The sequence below is a fragment of the Salmo salar genome, chromosome 20 (genome assembly GCF_965601325.2).
Source record: "Salmo salar chromosome 20, fSalSal1, whole genome shotgun sequence".
Taxonomy (NCBI): Eukaryota; Metazoa; Chordata; class Actinopteri; order Salmoniformes; family Salmonidae; genus Salmo; species Salmo salar.
The window spans coordinates 64,171,419-64,193,508 of record NC_138310.1 but is presented as its reverse complement, the minus strand read 5'-3'; the positions used below and the strand labels follow the sequence as shown (position 1 = coordinate 64,193,508).

Below are 22,090 nucleotides of genomic sequence, written 5' to 3'. Positions count from 1 at the left end.
TTCAATACACAACACATCAGCTGTCTGTGACCAGGCTAAAAAACCTTTCCAAGCCAAACCTTCATATCATAACTGGTACACACAGCCTACATCGTTGTCACCATATTAGCTAAAGTAACGTCATAGTCAACATAGCTAATAGAACGTTATTAAACCCGCTACAATCATGCAGTACAGTGTTCAGTCAGTAAGTTGTTACACAGGCGGGCCCCGGTAGCAATAAATTAGTAAAGCTTACCTTGACTTGGAAGAGTTCCAGTGTTGGAGTCATTGCCAGCTACAGTATCTAACATAGCATCCCTCTGTGTTTGAATAGGCAAAACTAGCTAGCTCCATTTGCTAGCTAAGTGAAAGTGAAATAAAAATTGACAAAATATATCTAGCTGTCTCTTGCTTCTCCTTCATTTTTGAAGTAATGAATTTGTTCAAAACTGTTCAACTATTGTGTCCAGGTGTGATAGATGAGACACAGGTGTGCGTAATGATGGTTACCAGGTGTGCGTAATGATGGTTACCAGGTGTGATAGATGAGACACAGGTGTGCGTAATGATGGTTACCAGGTGTGATAGATGAGACACAGGTGTGCGTAATGATGGTTACCAGGTGTGCGTAATGATGGTTACCAGGTATGATAGATGAGACACAGGTGTGCGTAATGATGGTTACCAGGTGTGATAGATGAGACACAGGTGTGCGTAATGATGGTTACCAGGTGTGACATTTACATTACATTTTAGTAATTTAGCAGACGCTCTTATCCAGAGCGACTTATGGTAGTGAATGCATACGTTTCATTAAAAAAAAAATCTCCGTACTGGTCCCCCGTGGGAATCGAACCCACAACCCTGGCGTTGCAAACACCATGCTCTACCAACTGAGCCACACGGGACCACAGATGAGACACAGGTGTGCGTAATGATGGTTACCAGGTGTGACAGATGAGACACAGATGTGCGTAATGATGGTTACCAGGTGTGATAGATGAGACACAGGTGTGCGTAATGATGGTTACCAGGTGTGATAGATGAGACACAGGTGTGCGTAATGATGGTTACCAGGTGTGATAGATGAGACACAGGTGTGCGTAATGATGGTTACCAGCTGTGATAGATGAGACACAGGTGTGCGTAATGATGGTTACCAGGTGTGATAGATGAGACACAGGTGTGCGTAATGATGGTTACCAGCTGTGATAGATGAGACACAGGTGTGCGTAATGATGGTTACCAGGTGTGATAGATGAGACACAGGTGTGTGTAATGATGGTTACCAGGTGTGATAGATGAGACACAGGTGTGCGTAATGATGGTTACCAGGTGTGATAGATGAGACACAGGTGTGTGTAATGATGGTTACCAGGTGTGATAGATGAGACACAGGTGTGCGTAATGATGGTTACCAGCTGTGATAGATGAGACACAGGTGTGCGTAAAGATGGATTGCCAGGACTGGTGGTTAGTAGACCGGCGACGTTGAGCGCCGGAGAGGGGGTAGACGTTACAGTTTTAATTTATTATTTGGTGAAGTGAATATATTTTGTATAGTGTTATCTAAAATGTATAACTTTCTATTTTTATGAAATTCACTGAGGATGATCCACCCCTTCCTGCTCTGAGGAGCCTCCACTTACAGACACAGGAGCATTGGAGTTTTAAACCAAGTTTAGCCTCTGTCTGTGCTCTTTATACATGTATTGTTCCTGTGTTTATGCGTGGACGCTTCTATTATGTTGTCACGTTCCATGTTAGTTGTTTTATTAAACTTTTCACCTGCTTCTCGACTCTCCGTTATAATACAGGAGAGTCTATAGCGACAGCTGTGAAGGCAATTACTATAGAAACAGGAGCATTGGATCAAATTGAGCCTCTGTCTGTGCTCTTTTTCTTTTTATTACTGACAGGATAGTGAGAGATGGTTGAAGTCCAAGAACACAATTACAGGAAACCATATCATATAAACAAATGTTTCAACTACATTAAATCTGAACAAAATGTTCTATTGGATTTCTGCAGCAGTGCAACTCTGACCATATAGTTTACCTCAAGATAGAATAGCATGACAATAAATAAACAAATATCACTTAATTTACCTAAATTATGTTAAATATTTAATGGCAATAAATTTTTTCCTTTCACACCACATTTTTATAGGAAACAGGCCAGCTGAAATCAGAATCACTGTAAATGTCTTAGTGTACATGGTAGTCTATGGTAGTGTCGTCGAAAATACAGCGATTATCATACAGTGTACAACACATTATACTGATGGGAATGATCAAGATACAAATCACAAGTCAAACTGTATATCATTCTTTCAACAGTATTCACCCAGACAATGTTGCTGGTATGTTATTGACATTATAGGGATGGAGTTACTGGGACTTTTTACATTCATGTTTTAAATATAGCTACTGTTCTGTCATTAGTTTAGTAAGCTTAGATACTGTCTCAAAGCTGTGTTACTCTATGAGGTTAAACAAAAGAGGAAAGCAAACAACTAACTCTTTCACTCACTCTCTCTAAGCTTCTGATTTCAACCAACAGAGATTCTTCTCCAGTCAATGGGTTTGAAACTAAACCCTGAGGCAACACTAAAGCTCTTGCTCTTTCTTGACAGTTATACAAACCTTACTAGTGTAATCCTTGGTGAGACACTCATCTTAAATCTGAACCATACTCCTGCTTTTAACAGGCAACACTGAACAACCTTCGACTTCTCCTTCCAGAATACATGGTCTTTACTTTCATGTTCAGGAGCATATTGTAGCTCCAGGTATTTACACCATAAATACTTGATTATACAGAAACGTAATACTTAAATACACAGAAACGTACACATAAGCACGCGCACGCACACACACACACACACACACACACACACACACACACACACACACACACACACACACACACACACCACACACACACACACACACACACACACACACACACACACACACACACACACACACAAACACACATGACTCCATTCCAGCATATACTTAAATGTATACAAGACAAAATATCAAGTAGATACAATGTACTTTCTCATGAATGTCAAACTCATACTTTGGTCAAGCAATTAGGTTAGTAATATCATTTTCATAATTCTACACAACAACAAAATACATATTAAGGCAAAAGTAACTATCAGTCACATTAAATAACAGTTTAAAAAACACACTTTTAAAATATTTCTGCACACAGTTTTTCATCATAGAAAAATAGGTGTGTTGCACAGAGAGGTGACCCACCATAGTACAATGTATGATAAGGTGACATGGTATCTCATATCATTAGACATGCCCCTTCATTAGTCCCAATGACCCTCACACTTCAAGATGTAGCTTTCCTAAAATGGATGCTAACTATAGCATTCTGAATGATGTTATTTCACCTGACAAGAAGGTTAGGATCTATTGCAAGATATAACGTTAATAGGACTTATTCTCTTCCCACTGTCAGTTCCATGTCTTAGACTTTTGACCATAACAAAATCAAATAACTGATTTCATCATTCCTCATGAGAGGTCGTCATGACTACTCTGATGTCTGTGTCTATCTCATCACAAACCTGTAAACAATTTCAGTCAATTCAGTACAAGCCTTCCCTCAAACAGCTGTACAAAGCATATCACACAAGCCCAGAAACTCAACAGAGAAGGAGTAAAACATGTAGTTCAACATCTGCAGACAGATATAAGATCACAACAGCAAGCAAATCCCGCTATCATATCTGAGCCAGCAGGAGTAACAGCATTCCACAGAACTACAGCCCACCAAGCACCACGGTATACTGTAGTACTTGTATAGTGCAAGTCAGAGCAACCAGTGGCCATGGACCCCCTACCAGGCTGCTGTCTGAAGCCATGTTCTGCCTCAATGACTTACTGAATGAGAGAGGGAGAGATGGATGGCTATAGGGCTGAGGCTGGAGTGGGGTTAGTTTAGGTCAGCCGGGCTGAGGAACATGAGGTTAATGTCCCCAGCGTGAAGTAGCCAGAGGCCCCACAGCGCTCCTGGGGACACAGACCATAGAGAGGGACAAGATGTCTGTCCTATTTACATAGAGAATAATTGCAAGAGTCAGTCGGTGTAGCTCTGCCACCTGTCAACACAGCAGGTCAATGAACATACTGTCTGGAACATCTCCTGGTGGTGTATTGCTTGGGCTAGAACATTCCTCCATAGGTTTCAACAGGATCTTCTCTGTTACTATTCCCAGTGGGGGATGAGAGGGAGTCTTCTGGCATATGACTCTGGTTGCATCTGTGTGTTGATCTAATGTTCTGCAGGAAATGTTTTTGCACCATTTTACAAATGACCAAAGTGTCCCTCTCTCTCGGCTTGACAAAAGATAACACATTGATTCATTAGCATTGCCACTGAAAAAACGTTTTCCACATTGGACATAATTTGAGCTTGAGAGACAGACAGCATTAGGATGAATCCATGGCTGTTTCAAGCATTAAGAGAAATCTTGAGGAATACCATCTACTGAGTCCTGGGAGTGGAGAAGGGCAGCTGTTGAAGAAGTGTAGAGGGCCAAGCAGGAGGTTAACACAACTGATACCAGCAGAAGATCCAATATAAGTGACGGCACTGCAAAAAGAAAGAGAGATTCAGTTAGTATAGTGGTTCAAATTCCAATATATATATATATATACTGCTCAAAAAAATAAAGGGAACACTTAAACAACACATCCTAGATCTGAATGAAAGAAATAATCTTATTAAATACTTTTTTCTTTACATAGTTGAATGTGCTGACAACAAAATCACACAAAAATAATCAATGGAAATCCAATTTATCAACCCATGGAGGTCTGGATTTGGAGTCACACTCAAAATTAAAGTGGAAAACCACACTACAGGCTGATCCAACTTTGATGTAATGTCCTTAAAACAAGTCAAAATGAAACTCAGTAGTGTGTGTGGCCTCCACGTGCCTGTATGACCTCCCTACAACGCCTGGGCATGCTCCTGATGAGGTGGCGGATGGTCTCCTGAGGGATCTCCTCCCAGACCTGGACTAAAGCATCCACCAACTCCTGGACAGTCTGTGGTGCAACGTGGCATTGGTGGATGGAGCGAGACATGATGTCCCAGATGTGCTCAATTGGATTCAGGTCTGGGGAACGGGCTGGCCAGTCCATAGCATCAATGCCTTCCTCTTGCAGGAACTGCTGACACACTCCAGCCACATGAGGTCTAGCATTGTCTTGCATTAGGAGGAACCCAGGGCCAACCGCACCAGCATATGGTCTCACAAGGGGTCTGAGGATCTCATCTCGGTACCTAATGGCAGTCAGGCTACCTCTGGCGAGCACATGGAGGGCTGTGCGGCCCCCCAAAGAAATGCCACCCCACACCATGACTGACCCACCGCCAAACCGGTCATGCTGGAGGATGTTGCAGGCAGCAGAACGTTCTCCACGGTGTCTCCAGACTCTGTCACGTCTGTCACGTGCTCAGTGTGAACCTGCTTTCATCTGTGAAGAGCACAGGGCGCCAGTGGCGAATTTGCCAATCCTGGTGTTCTCTGGCAAATGCAAAACGTCCTGCACGGTGTTGGGCTGTAAGCACAACCCCCATCTGTGGACGTCGGGCCCTCATCCCACCCTCATGGAGTCTGTTTCTGACCGTTTGAGCAGACACATGCACATTTGTGGCCTGCTGGAGGTCATTTTGCAGGGCTCTGGCAGTGCTCCTCCTGCTCCTCCTTGCACAAAGGCGGGGGTAGCGGTCCTGCTGCTGGGTTGTTGCCCTCCTACGACCTCCTCCACGTGTACTGGCCTGTCTCCTGGTAGCGCCTCCATGCTCTGGACACTACGCTGACAGACACAGCAAACCTTCTTGCCACAGCTCGCATTGATGTGCCATCCTGGATGAGCTGCACTACCTGAGCCACTTGTGTGGGTTGTAGACTCCGTCTCATGCTACCACTAGAGTGGAAGCACCGCCAGCATTCAAAAGTGACCAAAACATCAGCCAGGAAGCATAGGAACTGAGAAGTGGTCTGTGGTCCCCACCTGCAGAACCACTCCTTTATTGGGGGTGTCTTGCTAATTGCCTATAATTTCCACCTGTTGTCTATTCCATTTGCACAACAGCATGTGAAATTTATTGTCAATCAGTGTTGCTTCCTAAGTGGACAGTTTGATTTCACAGAAGTGTGATTGACTTGGAGTTACATTGTGTTGTTTAAGTGTTCCCTTTATTTTTTTGAGCAATGTATATATATATATACATATATATATTATATATATATATATATACAGTGCATTCGGAAGGTATTCAGACCCCTTGACTCTATCCACATTTTGTTACATTGCAGCCTTATACTAAAATTGATTAAATTGTTTTTCCCCCTGATCAATCTACACACAATACTCCATAATGACAAAGCAATAACAGGTTTTTAGAAAATTGTGCAAATGTATACAGTTGAAGTCGGAAGTTTACATACACCTTAGCCAAATACATTTCAACTCAGTTTTTCACAATTCCTAACATTTAATCCTATTAAAAATTCCGTGTCTCAGGTCAGTTAGGATCACCACTTTATTTTAAGAATGTGAAATGTCAGAATAATAGTAGAGGGAATGATTTATTTCAGCTTTTATTTCTTTCATCACATTCCCAGTGGGTCAGAAGTTTAAGTACACGCAATTATTATTTGGTAGCATTTGCCTTTAAATTGTTTAACTTGGGTCACACGTTTTGGGTAGCCTTCCACAAGCTTCCCACAATAAGTTGGGTGAATTTTGGCCCATTCCTACTGACAGAGCAGGTGTAACTGAGTCAGGTTTGTAGGCCTCCTTGCTCGCACACGCCTTTTCAGTTCTGCCCACATATTTTCTATAGGATTGAGGTCAGGGCTTTGTGATGGCCACTCCAATACCTTGACTTTGTTGTCCTTAAGCCATTTTGCCACAACTTTGGAAGTATGCTTAGGGTCATTGTGCATTTGGCAGACCCATTTGCGACCAAGCTTTAACTTCCTGACTGATGTCTTGAGATGTTGCTTCAATATATCCACATAATTTTCCCTCCTCATGAGCCCATCTATTTTGTGAAGTGGACCAGTCCCTCCTGCAGCAAAGCACCCCCACAAAATGATGCTGCCACCCCCGTGCTTCACGGTTCGGATGGTGTTCTTCGGCTTCCAAGCCTCCCCCTTTTTCTTCCAAACATAACGATGGCCAAACAGTTCTATTTTTGTTTCATTAGACCATAGGACATTTCTTCAAAAAGTACGATCTTTGTCCCCATGTGCAGTTGCAAACCGTAGTCTGGCTTTTTTTATTGTAGTTTTGGGGCAGTGGCTTCTTCCTTGTTGAGTGGGTTTTCAGGTTATGTCGATATAGGACTCGTTTAACTTTGGATATAGATACTTTTGTACCTGTTTCCTCCAGCATCTTCACAAGGTTCTTTACTGTTAATCTGGGATTGATTTGCACTTTTTGCACCAAAGTACGTTCATTTCTAGGAGACAGAACGCGTCTCCTTCCTGACCGGTAACAAGGCTGCGTGGTCCCATGGTGTTTATACTTGCGTACTATTGTTTGTACAGATGAACGTGGTACCTTCAGGCGTTTGGAAATTGCTCCCAAGGATGAACCAGACTTGTGATGGTCTACAATTTTTTTATGAGATCTTGGCTGATTTCTTTTGATTTTCCCATGATGTCAAGCAAAGAGGCACTGAGTTTGAAGGTAGGCCTTGAAAGACATCCACAGGTACACCTCCAATTGACTCAAATTATATAATTTAGCCTATCAGAAGCTTCTAAAGCCAATTTTCCAAGCTGTTTAAAGGCACAGTCAACTTAGTGTATGTAAACTTCTGACCCACTTGAATTGTGATACAGTAAATTATAAGTGAAAAAATCTGTCTGTAAACAATTGTTGGAAAAATTACTTGTCTCATGCACAAAGTAGATGTCCTAACCGACTTGCCAAAACTATAGTTTGTTAACAAGAAATGTGTGGAGTGGTTGAAAAACGAGTTTTAATGACTCCAACCTAAGTGTATGTAAACCTCCGACTTCAACTGTATATAAAATAAAAAACTGAAATATAACACATTTACATAATTTACATGAGATTACAGCCTTGAGTCTTATTGGGTATGACGCTACAAGCTTGGCACACCTTTATTTGGGGAGTTTCTCCCATTCTTCTCCGCAGATCCTCTCAAGCTCTGTCAGGTTGGATGGGGAGTGTCGCTGCACAGCTATTTTCAGGTCTCTCCAAAGATGTTCGATCGGGTTCGTCTGGGCTCTGGCTGGGCCACTGAAGGACATTCAGAGACTTGTCCCTAAGCCACTCCTGCTTTGTATTGGCTGTGCTTAGGGTCGTTGTCCTGTTGGAAGGTGAACCTACACTCCAGTCTGAGGTCCTGAGAGCTCTGGAGCAGGTTTTCATTAAGGATCTCTCTATACTTTTCTCCGGTCATCTTTCGCTCGATCCTGACTAGTCTCCCAGTCCCTGCCGCTGTAAACACCCCCACAGCATGATGATGCCACCACCATTCTTCACCATAGGGATGGTGCCAGGTTTCCTCCAGATATGAAGCTTAGCATTCAGGCCAAAGAGTTTAATTTTGGTTTCATCAGACCAGAGAATCTTGTTTTTCATGGTCTTATAGTCCTTTATGTGCCTTTTGGCAAACTCCAAGCGGGCTGTCATGTGCCTTTTACTGAGGAGTGGCTTCTGTCTGGGCAGTCTACCATAAATGCCTGATTTGTGGAGTGTTGCAGAGATGGTTGTCCTTCAGGAAGGATCTCCCATCTCCACAGAGTAACTCCGGAGCTTTGTCAGAGTGACGATCGGGTTCTTGGTCACCTCCCTGACCAAGGCCCTTCTCCCCCGATTGCTCAGTTTGGCCGGGCGGCCAGCTCTAGGAAGAGTCTTGGTGGTTCTAAACTTCTTCCATTCAGGAATGATGGAGGCACACTGTGTACTTTGGGACCTTCAACGCAGCAAAAATAAATTGGGGACAATTCCTTCGACCTCATGGCTTGGCTTTTGCACTGACAACTGTGGGATGTTATATAGACAGGTGTGTGACTTTCCAAATCATGTTCAATCAATTGAATTTACCACAAGTGGACTCCAATCAAGTTGTTGAAACATCTCAAGGATGAAAATTGAAACAGGATGTACCTGAGCTAAATTTTGAGTCTCATAGCAAAGGGTCTGACTACTTAAGTAAATAAAGTATTTTGAGTCTCATAGCAAAGGGTCTGAATACTTATGTAAATAAAGTATTTCTGTTTTTACATTTTAATACATTTGCTCAAATTTCTAAAAACCTGTTTGCGCTTTGTCATTATGGGGTATTGTGTTTAGATTGATGAAGAAAAAATTATATTTAATACATTTTAGAATAAGGCTGTAACGTAACAAAACGTGGAAAAAGGGAAGGGGCCTGAATACTTTCCGAATGCACTGTAAGTGAACAGTGAATTATCCTATACACCTGACATTTCCCATGACTATTTTTGTTCAGTGTAGATTAGTTCCTACAGGCCCACTGAAGTGACACAGTACCCATGCTCCAATCTCCTTAATTGCAGAAACACTATTCCCAAATCTAGAAATGAGTGGATTTCGTGCTTGACTGGACACTCCAGTTGTAGCTCAGCAGGCCCTCTATTCGGCTCTGTTAAATGGGAAAATAGGAGGCAGTGGGCTTTGAAAATAAAGGAACTGTTCCTAATAATAGCACAGCTACCTCAGGTTCCTGAATGAATATTTATGAGGGAGTATACAGGCTGATCTCTGCTCTCTCTCCGTTTCTCTCTGTCTGCTCTCCCCCTCTCTATATATCTTCCTGCATGCTTTCTTTCTCCATCTCTCGCTCTCTTTCATCTCTCTCCATTTTTCTGACTGCAGTCTCTCTCTCCATGTTTCACTTACTGCGTTTAAATCTCTCTCCCGTTCCATCTCTGTCTTCTCTGCCCCTCTCTCCTTGTCTCAGACAGTAAAGCTGTTATTATTATTATTTTGTTTAGCTGTATAAATCATAATGTCTGGGCCTCCCGAGTGGCGCAGTGGTCTAAGGCACTGCATCGCAGTTGCTTGCTGTGCCACTAGAGATCCTGGCTCGAGTCCAGGCTCTGTCGCAGCCGGCCGCGACTGGGAGACCCATGGGGCGGCGCACAATCGGCCCAGCGTCGCCTGGGTTAGGGGAGGGTTTGGCTGGCAGGGATGTCCTTGTCACATCGCGCTCTAGCGACTCCTGTGGCGGGCCGGGTGCATGCACGCTGACAAGGTCGCTAGGTGTACGGTGTTTCCTCTGACACATTGGTGTGGCTGGCTTCCATTGTGTCAAGAAGCAGTGCGGCTTGGTTGAGTTGTGTTTCGGAGGAAACATGGCTCTCGACCTTCGCCTCTCCTGAGTCTGTACGAGAGTTGCAGCGATGAGACAAGACTATAACTCCCAATTGAATACCACGAAATCGGGGGGAAAAAGGGGTAAAGTAAAACAAATTATAATAATTAAAATCAAGCCATCTGCAGATCCTATTCCAGCTGTGATGACCCTTGTATATCACACCACAAAACATAACAAAATCAAGGTGAACATTTATTGACTGCACTAGAGTACAATACGAGCAAAGCAAATCAATCTGTGTTGGAGTCAAAACTTTACAAAGCCTTATGATATCAAAGGCTTAGGCCACAATGCTGAAGAGCCAAAAGTCAATATCTAAATTATTCTAAATGAATAATTTATTCACATTACATAATTGCCAATATGCTGCAGTAAACTCTACACAAATTACACAATGGAAAAGGGAACAAGGTATTTTCACAGCCTCAAGTACACCAACACAGAAACAGGTTCTGGGGGGATATTTTCAGTGTGTTGCTATTATAGAGAGATGGTATGATCATATAGTTCTAGGAGTATAATATAGGGCAATTTAAGCCATTTAAGTCTGAATGTTCACCTTGACCCTGGACACTGAGACCCCTGTCCTCCTCCTCTTCCATCCTCCCTCCATCTCTCTCTGTCCGTCAGGGTGTCGTGTCTCCACGGTGCATGGAGGCACGCCCCCAGACACCATGGCCGCCGCCCCCTCCTCCTCCTCCCCCGGGGTCCTGGTCAGACTCTGGTTGGCTCTGGGCCCGCTCAGGCTTGGGGTTGGGGGTGCAGGGAGGATCAGGGTGTTGGACAGACATAGTTCTCCTCAGGTGGGTGCGTTTACACAGGAAGTCAGGTTTGGCAGTGAGGCCGAAGGAGCCTTTCTTCAGGACCATGCGTACTGAGGAAAGCTTCTTGGGTCTGGCCCGGTGGCCAAACTGCAGTGAGGAGAGGTGCACTGCATAGCCATCACTTAGGAACTATGGGAAAGAGAGAGAGAGAGAGAGAGAGAGAGAGAGAGAGAGAGAGAGAGAGAGAGAGTGCGAGAGAGAGTAGGAGAGTGCGAGAGAGAGAGAGAGAGAGAGAGAGAGAGAGAGAGAGAGAGAGAGAGAGAGAGAGAACGAGACAGTTAGTGAGAGTGGTCATGTTAGATAAAAGAATAGAAGACTAAACAGGTAGATAGAGATGGAGAGTGACAGGAAAGACAGACCGGAATAGATACATCAAAACACGATCGATAACTATTAGCGAATCAATGCCATTAGCTTGATCGTTAAAGAAAAGTAGAAGAGTGTACAGTCCCCTGATGTCTACCTGGCATTGATTCTGGTACTTCTTGGAAGGCCTGCCCACAATATAAATCTGGGAAGGACTCAGACCCAGCATGTTGTACACGGAGATGTCCTTCATGGAGCCATAGGCTGAGTTGATCTTAATGTGACACTGGCAGAGAGAGAGAAGAGAGAGAGAGAGAAAGAGAGACAGAGAGGGAAAGCGAGAGAGAGAGAAAGAAAGAAAGACAGAAAGAAAGAAAGAAAGAAAGAAAGAAAGAAAGAAAGAAAGAAAGAAAGAAAGAGAGAGAGAGAGGGATGTAGGGAGCAAGAGAGAGATAGAGAAAGAAAGAAAGAGAGAGAGGGAGGGAAGTAACACTTGATGATGGGTTTGGCACTTTCATGCAGTGCGACCAGAGATTATACTGTGTCTACAAAGTCAATGTCAATGTGAGAACCAAAGAAGTGTGCGTGAGAAATAGGGGAAGAAGAGAGAGAGAGAAAGAGAGAGAGAGAAAGGGAGAGACAAAAGAGAGTGAGAGACATATAGAGGGTGAGAGAGAGAAAGTGAGGAAGAAAAAGAGCAAGAGACATACACGAAGAGAAGGAGTCGAGGTAGAAAGAAAAAGAGATCCACAGTATTATGAAGGTATTGTACCTCCTGCACTAGGTTCCTGAGGAAGATGGTTTTCTGTCTCAGTGGGTCGTGGACCAGGCCCTCAGAGAAGAATATCATGCCCTGGGGGAAGTTGTGTTGGGACAGCCATGACACCACACGCTGCTTCTGCATGTCTGGCCTCCCTGTGATGTAGATGATAAGATAGCCCAGGTCCTGCCAGTGTCTGGACACAAAGATAAATAGATACATTGCTCTGAGAATTATCGTTTTCACTGAATATAACGACAGATTGACATCAATAATATTCCTCTGAGATTTATGATTTATTTTGATATTTTTTTCATATTTTTAGTGTTTGTTTTCTCCCTTCATGTATTAAAGGGATACTACAGGATTTTTTTTACAATGAAGCCCTTTATCTACTTCCCCAGAGGCAGATTAACTTGTGGAGACATTTGCTATGTATCTGTGTCCAGTATGAAGGACGTTAGAGGTAGTTTTGCAAACCCGTGCTAACTAGCATTAGTGCAATGACTGGAAGTCTACAGCTTTTTATGTAGACTTCCAGTCATTGCGCTAATGCTAGTTAGCAATTGCGCTAATGCTATTTAGCAACTTCCTTCAAACTCCCTTTAATGTGACAAAATAAAAGGATAATATTTTGCAATTTAGCTCATTTTCATTCCATTAATAATTTCTCTCTGCTTGAACTGCTCCTTAATCAAACAAAAGCTGGAAGGCACATTCACAAACATACACACAAACAATTGCACGCACGCACACACACTTGGAGGCATCAGTTACCTGACTACGTCCACAGCTCCGGGACGGACTTTAGGGTCGCTGCCCATGATGGAGACGCTAGCAGCGAAGGAGCCATCGATGCTGAATACCACACACTCCATCCCCCTGGGCAGCACCGTCAGATAGGCCTCCGCACTCGTCTGATCTCCCCTGGGGAGAGCGAGGAAAAGAGAGGGGAGAGGGGGGAGGATGATTAATAGGTATGGTGGTAATTCACAGCAGCAGCACCTCTGGGGCTCCTTGTTATTCAACAACCTGTGAGTACCCTGTTAGAGCTTCACAGTACTTTACCTCCATCACTGATATGTGCCGTAATTGAATTCAGTACTCCTCCACTTTCATGGGAACTCGTCCCAACCCACATCCATTTCATTATTGACAGAACCTCTAACATACTGTAACAAACATGCTGTGGTTGCGTCTTAATAAGGAATAAAAAGTATCTGTTTGATTACTTGACCACCATTTTGATAGGGTAGACCCCGGTTGCCAGCTTCTTGCTCTTGGGGATGGTGTAGACCACTCTGCCACTACTGGTGGTCACCTCTGTGTCAAAGTGGACCCAGCGGCCGGACTGGGGCTGGGTCATTAGGAGAATGTCCACCTGCGAGAGGACAAGATAGATTCATGATAAGATTATAAGGTTCAGGGCAGCAATAAACTTTAGTGTTGATGTCTGTCAAAGGAAATTCCTTTGTCAGACCACTCACTTTAAGAGAAGTATCAATTTAACTTTATTGACACGCAGACACTTTTAAAAGAGTTGCAACTATAGTGTTGTAAATAGTGCAACTAGTGTTTGCAAATTATGCAAAAAGGTTCAGGAGCAAGATCCTTCGTCAGAGCAATATGGGTTAATCTTTATTGACATGCAGACACTTTTAATTAATAATGTTTATTGCTGAGGCATGTTGTGTGGTGTCGTCACCTTCTCTCCAGTCAGAGTCACCATGTCCAAGGGGCCATACATGAACCGACCAACCAGAGTCTGTGGTCCCTCCTCTGTGGTGATGACATCATTCACCCTGTGGTTGCCAGTCACATTCTGCATGAGGAGAAGCAATTTACTGTCACTTCTCTTTGGGTTTGTATGCATCCCAAATGGAACCCTACACTCTTAGAAAAAAGATGCTATCTAGAACCTAAATGGAGAATCCTTTGAATAACCATTTTTCGTTCCAAGTAGAACCCGTTTGGTTCCCGGTTGAACTCTTTTGGGTTCTATGTATAACCCTTTCCACAGACGGTTCTACATTGAACCAAAAAGGGTTGTACCTGGAACTAAAAAGGGTTCTACCTGGATCCAAAAAGGGTTGTCCTATGGGGAGAGCCGAATAACCTTTTTGGAACCCTTTTTCGAAGAGTACTATCTATATAGTGCACTACTTTGACCAGAGACCATGATCTCTGGTCAAATGTAATGCACTATAAAGGGAATAGGGTGCCATTTGGGGCTACACATTTGTCTTTCATTACTTTCTGCATCACTCCTCTTCAGACGTAGTGTTTACATCGGCAGAATGGGATGTCAAAGGAACGATGGCAAACAGCCCTACTTTTCCATTTTTCCCTGTTTTGATGCGATGCATCACATTTGAGATGTGTGGCGAATGAGTCTCAGAAGAAATGTGCACTACAGGACCTTACCAAAAGAGGCTGTCAAATCTCCATGAACCCCTGGCTACAGTAGGAGTGTGCTTCTGGTTCCCCTTCACTACATCTCATTTCAAAGAGCAGGATGAATAACCCTAACTGAGCTGAGCTAAGGACAAATCCTCTAACTCTATGAAGGCATCCCAAAAGACACCCTATTCAATATGTAGTGCACACTACTTTTGACTAGGGCCCATATGGCTAGTCAAAAGTAGTGCAATACATAGAGAATAGCGTGCCATTTGGGACATAAAACAACTTTATTGCTGAGCTGGTGGGATTTTAATAGGAAATTAAAGTAGAGGAGTTTGCAGATGTAATTCCCTGGCTATGTTACAGTGATGCCATGCTGCATTACCTCAGTCATAACCACAGGTGGTTGGTGATAGAGTAATTGGGGACGGGTTTGACTAAAGGAAACTTTCAGGAACACTTAAAGGGCCATTTGTAAGGGTTGTGGTGCAGTAGCGTATGTACATTAAGGGCTCTATTTGAACAAACCTAATGCAATGGTACATTTTTCACTGGCGGTAGCATTATAGGTTCAGGGTTGTGTCAGAAATATTTTTTGCTATTTTCAAAACCGGAATTATGGGAGCAGTAGCTGGTGGTGCGTAAGGGCTGAGTTTTTATGAATAAACAAGTTGTGGGTGTGTCGAGGCTTGACACCTCACTGGACAATCAGAACGTGCTCCATGGATAAATATATGTTTGCTTCAAGTTATGTATTTACGTATTGTATTGTCACTCCAATTCAATGTTAGGATGAAACAGTCAGAGGTCACCAAGTGCAACATAGCTTCAGCGTGTAAATCAGCTAGAAAGATGTGTCGGCATCGAGTAATTGTCTCTGGCCCCCTCCCAGTTAGGGGGAGTGATGAGCTCTACAGCAGAGTCTCACAACTCAATTGCTGGTTGAAAACTGTTTTCTGCCCCTCCCAAAAGATAGAATTTGTAGATAATTGGCCCTCTTTCTGAGACTCACCCACAAACAGGACCAAGCCTGGCCTGTTGAGGAGTGACGGACTCCATCCTAGCTGGAGGGGTGCTCTCATCTCATCTACGAACATTGACAGGGCTCTAACTCCCCTAGCTCCACAATGAGATAGGGTGCAGGCAGCAGGCTGTTAGCCAGCCTGCCAGCTTAGTGGAGTCTGCCACTAGCACAGTCAGTGTAGTCAGCTCAGCTATCCCCATTGAGACTGTGCCTGTGCCTCGATCTAGGTTGGGCAAAACTAAACATGGCAGTGTTCGCCTTAGCAGTCTCACTGGAATATAGACCTCCTCCACTCCTGCCACTATTGAAAGAGATTGTGATATCTCACATCTAAAAATGAATTCCTATCGGACCTTGTTGTCATTGCAGATAATATTCACATTTTTGGTGACCTTAATATTCACATGGAAAAGTCCACAGACCCACTCCAAAAGGCTTTCAGAGCCATCATCGACTCAGTGGGTTTTGTCCAACATGTCTCCGGACCTACTCACTGCCACAGTCATGTTCTGGACCTAGTTTTGTCCCGTGGAATAAATGTTGTGTATCTTAATGTTTTTCCTCATAATCCTGGACTATCGAACCACCATTTTATTACGTTTGCAATCACAACAAATAATCTGCTCAGACCCTAACCAAGGATCATCAAAAGCCATGCTATGAATTCTCGGACAACCCAAAGATTCCTAGATGCCCTTCCAGACTCCTTCCACCTACCCAAGGACGTCAGATTACACAAATCAGTTAACCATCTAACTGAGGAACTCAATTTAACCTTGCGCAATACCCTAGATGCAGTAACACCCATAAAAACCAAAAACATTTGTCGTAAGAAACTAGCTCCCTTGTATACAGAAAATACCCGAGCTCTGAAGCGAGCTTCCAGAAAATTGGAACGGAAATGGTGCTACACCAAACTGGAAGTCTTCCGACTAGCTTGGAAAGACAGTACCGTGCAGTATCGAAGAGCCCTCACTGCTGCTCGATTATCCTATTTTTCCAATTTAATTGAGGAAAATAAGAACAATCCAAAATATATTTTTTATACAGTCACAAAGCTAACTAAAAAGCAGCATTCCCCAAGAGAGGATGGCTTTCACTTCAGCAGTGATAAATTCATGAACTTCTTTGAGGAAAAGATCATGATCATTAGAAAGCAAAATACGGACTCCTCTTTAAATCTGTGTATTCCTCCAAAGCTCAGTTGTCCTGAGTCTGCAGGAACTATGATCAAGAGAGACACTCAAGTTCTTGACACGTTGAAGAAAATAATCCTGGCCTCTAAACCTTCAAGCTGCATACTGGACCCTATTCCAACTAAATTGCTGAAAGAGCTGCTTCCTGTGCTTGGCCCTCCTATGTTGAACATAATAAACAGCTCTCTATCCACCGGATGTGTACCAAACTCACTAAAAGTGGCAGTAATAAAGCCTCTCTTGAAAAAGCCAAACCTTGACCCAGAAAATATAAAAAACTATCGGCCTATATTGAATCTCCAATTCCTATCAAAAATCTTTGAAACAATTTAGAAAAAGCTGTTGCGCAGCAACTCACTGCCTTCCTGAAGACAAACAATGTATACGAAACACTTCAGTCTGGTTTTAGACCCCATCATAGCACTGAGACTGCACTTGTGAAGGTGGTAAATTACCTTTTAATGGCGTCAGACCGAGGCTCTGCATCTGTCCTCGTGCTCCTAGACCTTACAGTTGTGGCCAAAAGTTTTGAGAATGACACAAATATTAATTTCCACAAAGTTTGCTTCTTCAGTGTCTTTAGATATTTTTGTCAGATGTTATTATGGAATACTGAAGTATAATTACAAGCATTTCATAAGTGTCAAAGGCTTTTATTGACAATTACATGAAGTTGATGCAAAGAGAGTCAATATTTGCAGAGATGACCCTTCTTTTTCAAGACCTCTGCAATCCGCCCTGGCAGGCTGTCAATGAACTTCTGGGCCACATCCTGACTGATGGCAGCCCATTGTTGCATAATCAGTGCTTGGAGTTTGTCAGAATTTGTGGGGTTTTGTTTGTCCACCCGCTTCTTGAGGATTGACCACAAGTTCTCAATGGGATTAAGTTTTGGGGAGTTTCCTGGCCATGGACCCAAAATATCGATGTTTTGTTCCCCGAGCCACTTAGTTATCACTTTGGCCTAATGGCAAGATGCTCCATCATGCTGGAAAAGGCATTGTTCGTCACCAAACTGTTCCTGGATGGTTGGGAGAAGTTGCTCTCGGAGGATGTGTTGGTACCATTCTTTATTCATGGCTGTGTTCTTAGGCAAAATTGTGAGTGAGCCCACTCCCTTGGCGGAGAAGCAATCCCACACATGAATGGTCTCAGGATGCTTTACTGTTGGCATGACACAGGACTGATGGTAGCGCTCACCTTGTCTTCTCCAGACAAGCTTTTTTTCAGATGCCCCAAACAATCGGAAAGGGGATTCATCAGAGAAAATGACTTTACCCCAGTCCTCAGCAGTCCAATCCCTGTACCTTTTGCAGAATATCAGTCTGTCCCTGATGTTTTTCCTGGAGAGAAGTGGCTTCTTTGATGCCCTTCTTGACACCAGGCCATCCTCCAAAAGTCTTCGCCTCACTGTGCGTGCAGATACACTCACACCTGCCTGCTGCCATTCCTGAGCAAGCTCTGTACTGGTGGTGCCCCGATCCCGCAGCTGAATCAACTTTAGGAGACGGTCCTGGCGCTTGCTGGACTTTCTTGGGCGCCCTGAAGCCTTCTTCACAACAATTTAACCGCTCTCCTTGAAGTTCTTGATGATCCGATAAATGGTTGATTTAGGTGCAATCTTACTGGTAGCAATATCCTTGGCTGTGAAGCCCTTTATGTCCAAAGCAATGATGACGGCACGTGTTTCCTTGCAGGCAACCATGGTTGACAGAGGAAGAACAATGATTCCAAGCACCACCCTCCTTTTGAAGCTTCCAGTCTGTTATTCAAACTCAATCAGCATGACAGAGTGATCTCCAGCCTTGTCAACACTCACACCTGTGTTAACGAGAGAATCACTGACATGATGTCAGCTGGTCCTTTTGTGGCAGGGCTGAAATGCAGTGGAATTTTTTTGGGGGGATTCAGTTCATTTTCAATGCAAAGAGGGACTTTGCAATTAATTGCAATTCATCTGATCACTCTTCATAACATTCTGGAGTATATGCAAATTGCCATCATATAAAGTGAGGCAGCAGACTTTGTGAAAATTCATATTTGTGTCATTCTCAAAACTTTTGGCCACGACTGTAGTGCTGCTTTTGATATCATCGATCACCACATTCTTTTGGAGAGATTGGAAACCCAAATTGGTCTATACGGACAAGTTCAGGCCTGGTTTAGATCTTATCTTTTGGAAATATATCAGTTTGTCTCTGTGGATGGTTTGTCCTCTGACAAATCAACTGTAAATGTAGGTGTTCCTCAAGGCTCCGTTTTAGGACCACTATTGTTTTCACTATATATTTTACCTCTTGGTGATGTCATTCGGAAACATAATGTTAACTTTCACTGCTATGCGGATGACACACAGCTGTACATTTCGATGACACATGGTGAAGCCCTAAAATTGCCCTCCCTGGAAGCCTGTGTTTCAGACATAAGGAAGTGGATGGTGGCAAATGTTTTACTTTTAAACTCAGACAAAACAGAGATGCTAGTTCTAGGTCCCAAGAAACAAAGAGATCTTCTGTTGAATCTGGCAATTAATCTTGATGGTTGTATAATCGTCTCAAATAAAACTGTGAAGGACCTCGGCGTTACTCTGGACCCTGATCTCTCATTTGACGAACATATCAAGACTGTTTCAAGGATAGCTTTTTTCCATCTACTTAACATTGAAAAAACTTTCTGTCCAAAAATGATGCAGAAAAATTAATCCATGCTTTTGTCACTTCTAGGTTAGACTACTGCAATGCTCTACTTTCTGGCTACCCGGATAAAGCACTAAATAAACTTCAGTTAGTGCTAAACACGGCTGCTAGAATCTTGACTAGAACCCCAAAAATTGATCATATTACTCCAGTGCTAGCCTCTCTACACTGGCTTCCTGTTAAGGCAAGGGCTGATTTCAAGGTTTTACTGCTAACCTACAAAGCATTACATGGGCTTGCTCCTACCTATCTTTCCAATTTGGTCCTGCCGTACATACCTACATGTACGCTATGGTCACAAGACGCAGGCCTCTTTACTGTCACTAGAATTTCTAAGCAAACAGCTGGAGGCATGGCTTTCTCCTATAGAGCTCCATTTTTATGGAATGGTCTGCCTCTCCATGTGAGAGACGCAGACTCGGTCTCAACCTTTAAGTCTTTATTGAAGACCCATCTCTTCAGTAGGTCCTATGATTGAGTGTAGTCTGGCCCAGGAGTGTGAAGGTGAATGGAAAGGCACTGGAGCAACGAACCGCCCTTGCTGTCTCTGCCTGGCCAGTTCCCCTCTCTCCACTAGGATTCTCTGCCTCAAACCCTATTACAGGTGCTGAGTCACTGGCTTACTGGTGCTCTTCCATGCCATCCCTAGGAGGGGTGCGTCACTTGAGTGGGTTGAGTCACTGACGTGGTCTTCCTGTCAGGGTTGGCGCACCCCCTTGGGTTGTGCCGTGGGGGAGATCTTCGTGGGCTATACTTGGCCTTGTCTCAAGTATAGTAAGTATGGTAAGTTGGTGGTTGAAGATATCCCTCTAGTGGTGTGGGGGCTGTGCTTTGGCAAAGTGGGTGGGTTATATCCTGCCTGTTTGGCCCTGTCCGGGGGTATCGTCGGACGGGGCCACAGTGTCTCCCGACCCCTCCTGTCTCAGCCTCCAGTATTTATGCGTTGGGGGCTAGGGTCAGTCTGTTAAATCTGGAGTATTTCTTGTGTCTTATCCAGTGTCCTGTGTGAATTTAAGTATTCTCTCTCTCTCTCTCTCTCTCTCTCTCTCTCTCTCTCTCTCTCTCTCTCTCTCTCTCTCTCTCTCTCTCTCTCTCTCCGTCTCTCTCTCCCTCCCCAGATGTTCTACCTGTCCCAGACCTGCTGTTTTCACCTCTCTAGAGACAGCAGGAGGGGTAGAGATACTCTGAATGATCGGCTATGAAAAGCCAACTGACATTTACTCTTGAGGTGCTGACCTGTTGCACCCTCTACAACCACTGTGATTATTATTATTATTTGACCCTGCTGGTCATCTATGAACATTTGAACATCTTGGCCATGTTCTGTTATAATCTCCACCCGGCACAGCCAGAAGAGGACTGGCCACCCCTCATAGCCTGGTTCCTCTATAGGTTTCTTCCTAGGTTCTGGCCTTTCTATGGAGTTTTTCCTAGCCACCGTGCTTCTACACCTTCATTGCTTGCTTTGTGACATCAGCTGACGTAAGAAGGGCTTTATAAATCAATTTGATTGATTGATTGATTGAATGTTAGTCCGCTATAGCCTAGTTCGTTAAATAACCTGCCCCATATTTACTAAATATGGGCTAAATAGGGGTGGCCAATAAGCAAGATTAAATTCACTAGGCTATTGATAAGGCCTAAAAAGAGTATAATTCAAATTTAAAAAAATAAGCAACAACTTCTTTTAAATAGGCTATGTTTAAATAAAGTTACAGGCACCATAATTGCTCCTCGTGGGCTTATAATACAGACAAGGCAATTCAGAATATGGGTTTTACGCACATCAAAACTTCTCACAGGAGCTGGATAAAGATCCAATATAAAGAGAAACAGGGAATGTAATGTTATACTGCTCCAAAATGTAATGTTTTATAAACATCATGAAACCATCTTACAGATCAGATTTGCACTTATTTGCAGATGAAATTACATTGAACGTTATCATGAACGTTTTCTCAACATAAACCCATGGATGGTGAATCTTTCTAGTAAGTTAGATTTTTTTAATCAAATTAAACAGAATACAATCAATCTGTTTTTTAAAACAACAACTATATTTCTAAATATGATCGGGTCAAAAGCATCATAAATCACATCTCTCGTTACATGAGCATAAGGCAATGTGTGCACACATACACTACACTAATGTCCTTGTTTTTGAAAGAAAAGCATTTTTTTGTCCATTAAAATAACATCAAATTGATCTGAAAAACAGTGAAGACATTGTTAATGTTGTAAATGACTATTGTAGCTGGAAACAGCTGATTCTTTATGGAATATCTACATAGGCATACAGAGGCCATTATCAGCAACCATCACTCCTGTGTTCCAATGGCACGTTGTGTTAGCTAATCCAAGTCAACAGTGAAGAGGCGACTCTGGGATGCTGGCCTTCTAGCCAGAGTTCCTCTGTCCAGTGTCTGTGCTCTTTTGTCCATCTTAATCTTTTCTTTTTATTGGCCAGTCTGAGATAT

At 43.3% G+C, this 22,090-nt stretch overlaps 1 protein-coding gene across 3 annotated transcripts in view; it reads right to left on the bottom strand.

The window, feature by feature from the left end:
* Positions 1-1,854: 1,854 nt before the first annotated feature.
* The window catches only part of LOC106581175 (membrane-associated phosphatidylinositol transfer protein 3), a 129,554-nt gene continuing 109,318 nt past the window's right edge, over positions 1,855-22,090 (bottom strand). For 2 of the 3 annotated variants that reach the window (XR_001323030.3, XR_001323028.3), the window contains exons 14-20: positions 14,000-14,116; positions 13,527-13,675; positions 13,072-13,221; positions 12,307-12,490; positions 11,692-11,820; positions 10,964-11,357; positions 1,855-4,602 (exon numbers count right to left, since the gene is read on the bottom strand). Coding sequence is in view for 1 of the 3 variants with exons in the window: in XM_014163053.3 (XP_014018528.1) it covers positions 11,031-11,357; positions 11,692-11,820; positions 12,307-12,490; positions 13,072-13,221; positions 13,527-13,675; positions 14,000-14,116 (1,056 nt within the window). In the remaining 2 variants the exon portion in view is untranslated. Of the gene's footprint in view, positions 4,603-6,386; positions 11,358-11,691; positions 11,821-12,306; positions 12,491-13,071; positions 13,222-13,526; positions 13,676-13,999; positions 14,117-22,090 lie in introns of those variants that run through there. The other variant, XM_014163053.3, reaches the window with a different exon arrangement.